Source organism: Falco biarmicus, unplaced genomic scaffold (assembly GCF_023638135.1).
Source record: "Falco biarmicus isolate bFalBia1 unplaced genomic scaffold, bFalBia1.pri scaffold_150, whole genome shotgun sequence".
Taxonomy (NCBI): domain Eukaryota; kingdom Metazoa; phylum Chordata; class Aves; order Falconiformes; family Falconidae; genus Falco; species Falco biarmicus.
In genome coordinates, this window is record NW_026611725.1 from 2,741 (window position 1) to 11,579 (window position 8,839).

The 8,839-nt window shown below is 42.8% G+C and overlaps 1 protein-coding gene across 1 annotated transcript; it reads right to left on the reverse strand.

Annotated features, from left to right (window-relative positions):
• Nucleotides 1-1,691: 1,691 nt before the first annotated feature.
• Nucleotides 1,692-8,624, reverse strand: LOC130143322 (ankyrin repeat domain-containing protein 26-like). Its single transcript, XM_056326023.1, has 5 exons — nt 8,490-8,624; nt 6,330-6,543; nt 3,973-4,156; nt 2,131-2,220; nt 1,692-1,871 (listed from the first exon to the last, which is right to left on the reverse strand). The coding sequence occupies exons 1-5, from the start codon at nt 8,614-8,616 to the stop codon at nt 1,692-1,694; spliced, it is 795 nt and encodes a 264-aa protein (XP_056181998.1). The 5' UTR covers nt 8,617-8,624.
• Nucleotides 8,625-8,839: the final 215 nt, after the last annotated feature.

Consider the following 8,839-nt stretch of genomic DNA (forward strand, 5'->3'; position numbering starts at 1 on the left):
TGAAATACGCCTTTAACTTATTTTGTTATACAATTAGACCTGTCTAGATTGAACCCAAAAGTATGAAATTTTGCCTGCCACAGCAGGCATCTGCACAGATGATGACCTCTCATCATCTTTCTCAGCTGAGCACCTTTGACTATCAGCAGCTGTTCACGAGGATTTCTGTTTCCTAACACATAAAAAAGGCTCAGGTATTGTTCTTCCTTGAACAATACACAGGAACACACTGCAATCGGGTATTTTTTCCTAACAAAACCCAAAGAAATCTGTTGTGATCCAAGAGCCACAGTTTGACTGCAAATACTACTCCGGTGACTGAAGGCAGGACTTTGTGTTAGATTGTTCTTTGTTCTGTTTCTTCACTATACAAATACAATTAAATGAATACAAATATCTGAAAGCTCCTTTGAGATACACTTTAAGGGTATGTTGAATCACATCCTCTTGTAGTCTTCTTACTCAGCTCGTTTTAGAAATACTGATAGATTAGGTTTACAAAAATCTGGATAGCTCATATATATATATAGCTATATACATATACACACACACACTCTCTCACATGATCTTCAAAAGGAACCCATTATTTTGGTAGTAAGAATACAAAGCAAGTCACAGTTCACAATGATTGACAGTACTGCTGGAGTGTGGCTACACATCATAAAAGAGAAAGCTTAAGGTCACCGTCTGACATGAACTTTGAGGAACAGGCAGGCCCCTCAGAACCCTCAAAACACATACAGAAATCAACAGCTGGACATTACTAATACTCTTCAATCTTGATAGCAGCTTACAGAGAACCTATTTTTTCCCCTCTATAGAAGCTTCATATAAATCTATCCCCAACCGCTTCACTTCTCTGTATCTTCATTTCTCAGCCCTCGTGTATTGGATGGTTCCTCCTTTTATACCACTCTCATTCATGTCATCAGTGCAATACTTACATCAAAACCATCCAATACTTAAGACTATTCTATAGGGCATAACATGGACTAAGGAAAATAGATGGAAAAAAGTTCTAGAGAAGAATCACCTTTCTTGATCAAAGCTTAGACTTGGATACCTTTTTTCTGTTCTCTGCTTAGATCTGAGGACTAATATCCCCGTTGCCAAAACTTTCCGCAATTCCGAGGGAAACATAACAAACCAGAACAAATCAGTATTCTTTGGTCCCATACATGTAACTTGCACCGGATACATTGTAGGAACAAACTGATTTCAAGAATGGACAAACTTTAAATTGTTCTTTCTACGCATATACTTTACCTGTCTTTCTACTACGTCAGTCTCATATTTAAAGACTTGTTCCCTTAAATCAGTACACTTGGCATTTAAATCCTTGTTTCACTCTTCTATTAGATAAACTTGCTTTTCTGTATCAGCTCTAAGTTTGTTGAAAATGTCATTAAAACGGTCCTGCCCATAATCCACTATTTTTTCTTTCATGATCCTCTTGTTCTGCATCTCTTCCCATTGCTGATGGAGTAAAAAGGTTTTCACTCTGGAGCTGGGCCAATCGCTCCTGCAAGGACTCCTGTTTTATTACAGGTTCGCTTACTGGATCTTTCTCAAGTTGTCGAGCATGATCACATTCCTGTGCCCGACACTGGCCTTGACTTAATTCTTTTTTGTCATTTCTAAAAGCAAAGCTTTTTCTCTGAGCATTTGCTTCAACTGGTGAAGCTCATTTTCTAGCCTGTTAGCTTTGCTTTTAGCTTTACACAGCTGCAGAGACAAGCTCTTGTTGGTTTCTTGCACGTCAGAGAGGTCACGATGGAGCTCGACTTGCAAGCAAAGGCATTCATCACGTTCTCTGGGAAATCTTCGTTCAGCATTGCTTTTTGATGACAAATGAAGTTCAAGTTCTTGAACTGCAGCGTTCAGGGAGGAACGAAATGATTCAATTTCTGTCTCTAGTCTGTCTTTGCTTTTGTTTGTCTGCTCAAGTTTGGAAGTCAGCACTGCAGATTCTGTCTTTACTAAGTCCAGCTCCGCGTTGAACTGAAAAAACATTTGTCTTAATGCTTCCTTGTTCAGTTTAAGTTCCTTTTTGAGAGCTTCATTTTTTTCTTTCAAGGTCTCATTTTCCTTTAAATATTTTCCTTATTCCTCCTGGTGCCTAAGTCTTACTTGAGTGAGTTCTAGCGTTAGCACAGCAATCTCATCTTGTAGTAACTGATTCTTGTACAACAGATCCTGTTCTCTATCAGTGCTGGATTCCTGAATGACAGGGAAAATGAATAAAGAGCCAATTGGGAAATGAATCTACAAAAAACCTGCAGCAATAAACTGCATTTTAACATTTCTAGTACTGAAGCATGACTTCAAAGATGAAGTTTCAGGCAATAAGCTACTCTGTGAACCCATGCACATGTACAATGTACGTACACAACGGAAGTGCAACATATCCTTAAAACCTAAATGAACATCCCAAATACACAGTTTCGTTTTTTTCCCCCCTTAAACCAGCAACCAAAGCTTTTAAAATGACAGCGCTTTCTTGTATGTGCATGCCTTTATAATACTGCCTTTAAGGTTGAATTAGTTGTGCTACAGATCTGGTAAAAACAAGGCTAGAAAGGGTAATTTCCTTCTCAAATGTCTTCTGAACACTTATCCTTTTGTATTACTGAAAGTTAGCTATAAGACTCAATCACCCCCGGAATGCAATAGTCCTGTATATTTCTTCTTTATTGTATGTATAACTCTTTTCCACTTAAACACATTCACCCTACATTTATTGGGCAGCACAGCCAAGAACAAAAAGGCTTCAAGGCACTGCACATTCTTTAGGAAATTCAGTAAACTCTTTTCAAGATCTTTTTTAATACAGTGTTTATGATTGCTTTTTCTCCTCCAGTTACTCTGACTCTTACAGAGAGTTGAATTCATTGCTGATAGTCGATCATAAAATTTTAGTTATGTGGAGGTGGCAAAGAAAGGCATACTTGAAGTAAGTTCAATAAGGGAATAACTAATTTAAAAAAAAAAAGCAATGGAAACACAAACACTGTCAAACAACTTTCTTCCTGGTCAACCTTGCCATAGGTAGCTAGGTGTTTCACTGCTAGAAAGCCTAAAAAGCGATGACAAAATGTCTATGAAATGGAAAATAACAGATAGGTTAAGAAACGGGGTAAATAGTGTCTTCTATTAGTTTCCTACTTGCACAAGTAATTCAGGTACATACAGGAGTGATGCTGCTTTCCAGAACTTTTAGACATAAGAGAAAACAAGAAAGGTATTTACCCAGGTAAGTTACACGGGTAAACAGTAAATAAACCATCAAGAAACAGAAAAAGCTATGTAAGATTTATTATGACTTTAAAACAAACATGGTGAAATTTGATTTATTAGAAAAAAAATCTGCTTACCTCTGATTTTTTTCCTATAGATCTTCTTGTCTCTTCTTCTAGTTCCGTTTGTCTCCCAAGGTGGTTGTTCAAAATTCCTTCTTGAAGGGCTCTGGCCCTCTTTTCCTGAGAGAGCTGTCTCTGTGTTTCATCACGTTCCTCTTCAGCCTACAGTAATACAATAAAACTGCTTGCATCTTAAGAAAAAACAGAGCTAGCAATACATCTTCCCATTCTCCCTTGCATACTTGAAAACATTTTTGATTCCCCACCGTTATGATAATCCACCTATAAATAAATAAATTTAAATTTTCTTAGGAAAATTTAAGAAGGCAAAATACAGGATGTTTTGTAGTAATTCAAAAAAAGGTCAGGCTTTGCCTGAAATACAAATGAAACCTAAATTTTGAAAAAGGAAAAAAGGAATAATAAACTGCAAAGCAAAAAAAAAAAGAACAACCCAATTGTGAACCAACTGTACTCTACTGTTCTCAAAATTTGACAATTGTTATCCAGCGCCTCTTCCGTGAACAAAGCGCCTCCTTCTCTAGGCATACCGGAATACAATTGAAAAGAAGCAGAAAATAAGACAAAGAGTTTAATTCATTATTTAATATACCTGTTTCAAGAGCGTTCTCAGTGTTCTTAGTTCCATTTCTAAATTCCTAGACTGTAACTCAAGTTTCTGTTTCTCCTCCATCTCTTTACAATATTGATCTTCTTTCCTTCGGAGGTCTTCTCTCCTTTTCTCACACAGCACTTCTACTCTGAGCCTCTTTTCTTCTTCTTGTTTCAAAGAACATCTGGGATTTAACGGAGTATTTGAGAAACAAAAGCACTGATATAAAAGTAGATATTCCAATGATGGACTTGCAGAGACAACTCAAACCATAAAAAATGTTAAACGTTTTCAGAGTTCATATTTTTACTGTACTTTTCAACTTTTTAAAGAATTCTAACTTCATTCCATTGTGCATGGTATCAGCTGTACAAGATACAGAAAAAAAACTTTGAGTGATTTATCAGTTATTTGTAAGTTTGTATAGGGAAACACACACCAGTGTGCACACTTCTATAATAAAATTAAAAAAACCCATCTTCATATTACAGCCATTTTGTTGAAAAAGGAGTTTGTTGTCTCATCAGATCAAAGCATCGCAAACTTTTACTATGGTTAGTATACATTTTCTTAGTATACTGAGCATTGCCTACACATTACGGATTCAGTGACCAGAAGCAATACTGGTGAATCAGCACGCCACTTATCTATGGCAGACCCAACAATTTTTCAGCAAGCCTTCTGTAAGTCTAAAACAACTGCTGACCACAGGCAGAACAAGCAGCTTCTGTTTACTCCAGAAGGATGTCAGTGTTCAAAACCAGATTCAGAAATGCATGGGGTTTAAGCTGAATACGATTAAAAACAGTTTTAAACCTCAGTTGGATCTACCTCTGGGAGAAACTACAGCAATTCCATTTTGAAGCTGACTTACAAGGAAAGCCTTATGGAAGGTCAGCTTCTTTACCAACTGAAACAATCAGCAATAAGCACTGACATGGTAAAAAACGGTCCATGGTGTGCCCACGGTACCCAAACAAGCAAGCAGCTTTGTGTTTGATCATTATTTTGACTATTTTTTCCCATATACTCGCAACAGTGAACAAAAAAATAAATTAAAAAAAATCGTCAACGTAAGGGAAGAACTGCCAATTGAAAGCCTGCTTTAGAAATTCTGCAAAACAAGAATCAACCACCACTAAAATTACTTGAAAGACTGACAGAAACATTTGTATTTGAATGGTGTATATTGCAAGGAAAAAGCTTTACATGTAATTTCTAGTGTAATTTCGCAAAAAGTTGCGAATTAAAAATAAATTTAACGCTGCTTGGAGAATTCACTTAGAATGAAAATACTACTTCTTTATACTTGACAGATGCTTGAGGATTTTGAACACCTGCTGAAGTCAAACCCAGGCCAAGCTGGGACCGGCCTCGTCTTCCTCGTACTCCCCTCCCCCGCGCTGGGAGGCCCAACTCCCCCAGGCCCAGCTCCCACAGCCTCCCCTCACAGGGCTGGTGCTCCTGCCCCCGGGCCAGCCCGGCATCTCCCTGCCGACCTCACACGGGCTGGGCAAGATCTCCTGGGCTGGGCGGCCAAAAACCGGACCCCGGGCTCGAGACACAGCTCAGCAAGCCCTGAGGAGGGGTGGGCACTCCCTGCCCCCAGTGCCCTGGCACTGCTGCCCCCCAGACAGCCCAGGCCGCTGCGGGCCGCCCCAGCTGCCAGCTCACGGTGGCTCCTGCTGAGCTCGCTCTCTGCCTGGGCCGCCTGGCCCTGCTGGGCCAGCTCCCCAGCCACGCCATCCCACCGGGGATCACCACAAGGAGATCTCCCCTCCCAGGCCAGGGCTCTGCAGTTGTCCTTGCTCAACTGCCTACGGTGCCTGCTGGCCACCCCTGTCGGACGTGATGTCAACAGCGATGAGAAACCTCACGCCTCCGGGTCTAGCTCAGGAGTGTGGGGAAAGGGGCAATCCCAAACTTGACCCTTCCAACAAACAAACAGGTAAGCAAACAAATGCTCTAAGCTCTGGTTTGACTTGCACTGGGTGGAGTTACCAGAAATCCTAGTATTATAGGCCAACTGAAGCTGCAAGGACAAAATGAAAAAAAACCAAACACCCAACCATCTCTCAAATCTCTCTTATAAATCTGATTTCCCTGTACACACTCTCTTGCTCTTTTCTTGCTAGAAAACAAAGTTAGAACAACATCCAGAAGACTGTACATGGAGCTGGTATCCGGACGTTTTTCCCCTCTCACATTATGTACTTCATAGCATAACTGGCCCACGGGATTCAAAAAACCCAAACCCAAAAGCCTGGAAACTTCTCATCCTGTTGCCTGCACCATCAGTGTCTTTCGGAACAAAACCACTACCAAGATAATACATTATCAGACCACAATTTACATACTTAAGGCTTTGGATATCCCTTTTCCATTCTGCTTCTTGGTGAGCCAACACGGATTTCAAATCTTGAGTCTTCTCCGCTCTGAACTGTGACTCCTCCCTTTCGTCTTCCAATTTCCTTACTTCTCTTGAGAGCGCTTTATACTGATTTTTCTGACGTTCTATTCTCCGTTCATATTCAAGAAGTATGTTTTGCATTTTCAACAAAGTAGCAGAACCTGTTTTGAGACAGAAAAGACACAAAGCTGCACAAATACTGCCCAATGTATAAGCTGTTCAGTGCTTTGCTGTATTACGTGCAGGTGGCAGGTTAGTGGGAAGGTCCCTGTGAGAAGAAGCCAGGGGTCGCCCCGTGCTGGACATGGACGGTTTCAATGGACCCACCGCAGGGCACAGCTGAGCCTCTCAGCCGTGCTGGCAGCTCCTCAGGAAAAACAAATGTAGGAAAGGGCGAAACCACCACACGGGCAGAGAAGGGGAAAAGCATGTGAAAACCAGCCCTGCAAACGAACACCCAGGTCAGCGAAGGAGGAGGGAGAGGTGCTGCTCCAGGTGCCAGAGCAGAGATTCCCCTGCAGCCCCGGAGAGAACCATGCTGGAGCAGATACCCACAGCGCAGTGCTGCGGAGGACCCCGTGCCAGAGCAGGCGGATCCTTCCCGAAGGACCTGCGACCCATGGAGGGCCCAGGCTGGAGGAGATTTTCCCCAAAGGACTGCAGCCTGGGGGAGGACTCACACTGGAGCAGGGAAAAGGGACGAGGAAGGAGCAGCAGAGAAACTGCTACGTCCCGACTGCCGACCGCAGCCTCCCCGCGCTGCCTGGGGAGGTGGCAGGGAAGGAGCGCGGCAGAGCTTGAGCAGGGGGGGTGCCGACGTGTCCTTCTCAGGTTTGGGGTCTTTGTTTCTCACTATCCAAATGTATTTTAATCGGTGGAGTCTGTTTTGCCAGTGACAGTCCCTGGGAAGTGACAGCCCTGCCTTCACACTGACCCACAAGCTTTTTCACCCCATTTTGTCAAGGACGGGCAGTGGCAGCACTGGGGGGGGAGTTTGGCCTTCGGCCAAGGTTAACACTTGCCTAATGAAATTTTAGCATAGTTTAAGAGCCCTAGTAACTGATGCTTATGTTTATATAATGCCTTGTGCATATATGCAAGCATCTTATGACAGTTGAAATTTGTTATATATATGTACTTACTATTTTTAAGCAAAGCCATTATTTTGCTGTACTCTTTGTCATTAGCTGTTGAGGGGTGTGCTGGTTGTGGCTGGGATAGTGTTAATTTTCTTCGCAGTCGCTGGTACGGGGCCATGTTTTACAGTTGTGCCGCAAACAGGGTTGGTAGCACGGGGATGTGTTCGTTACGGCCCAGCAGCGCTCACACAGAGCCAAGGCCTTTCCTGCTCCTCACCCCACCCCACCAGCGAGCAGGCTGGGGGTACGCAAGGAGCCGGGCCGGGACACAGCTGGGACAGCTGACCCCAGCTGACCCAAGGGATGTGCCATGCCATGCGGCATCATGCTCAGCATATAAAGCTGGGGGAGGACGAAGGAAGGGAGGGACATCCAGAGTGATGGCACTTTGTCTTCCCAAGTATTTGTTATGCGTGACGGAGCCCTGCTGTCCTGGAGATGGCTGAACACCCGCCTGCCCATGGGACGTGCTGGATGAATTCCTTGCTTTGCTTTGCTTGCGTGCGTGGCTTTTGCTATTAACCTGTTTTCATGCCAACCCATGAGTTTTCTCACTTTTCCCTTTCCGATGCTCTCCCCCACCCCACTGGGGTGGAACAAGTGAGTGGCTGTGTGGTGCTTAGGTGTTTAGGTGTAGCTGGGCGTAAACCACATCAAGGGGATATAAAGAAGAAAAAGCTCTTGCTGACTTTTGATGACCGCATTAGAAGGAGCTGAACTGTACTTTGCAAGAAACTGCTTCTCCAGCTCTGACTAGACAGAGAACCAATGATAACGTAAGGCACATCGGCTGGTAATGCAGGCAACATCTCAGGTCAGGTGACAGTTTCACAGCTTTTGAGGGGGATCTCTAGTCACAAAGAGATACTATATCAAAATATGAAATTAAAATACTTAGGAGCGCATACAAAGAAATCATGTTTTAAGGGGAACTTGTAACAGCTGAAGACAGAGACTTGAAAACATACCCATATGAACCACACCAAGCTCTTCCAACAGCAGCATAGTCTCCTTGTAGGTTGAAGCTTCCAACCGGACATCCTCTGAAGTTGGGTCAGATGAGTGAGTTAAACCAGGGCCATCAGTTACTTCCATTGGTATGCTGACCTACAAAAAATACAGTACTTTCTGTAATTCCACTGTCTAGTATTACAGACCATTACAAATGCATGAATGATTCATTCTCTCCTTCACAGCCCACAGATTTGTCTCAAATACAATAAAGCTGCATACCAGCAGCAATTTGTACATCTGGTTGATCACTACATAAACACTGCTCCCATCTACGTGATTAAAAGCTGATAGAGACTGTTTACCA

Coding starts and splice junctions, on each gene's coding strand:
- LOC130143322 (XM_056326023.1), bottom strand. CDS start 8,616: ATGGAAGTAACTGATGGCCCTGGTTTAACTCACTCATCTGACCCAACT. Junction 6,544..8,489: donor GCTTGGTGTGGTTCATATGG/GTATGTTTTCAA, acceptor GTCTCAAAACAG/GTTCTGCTACTTTGTTGAAA. Junction 1,872..2,130: donor TAACGCTAGAACTCACTCAA/GTAAGACTTAGG, acceptor TGAACGCTGCAG/TTCAAGAACTTGAACTTCAT.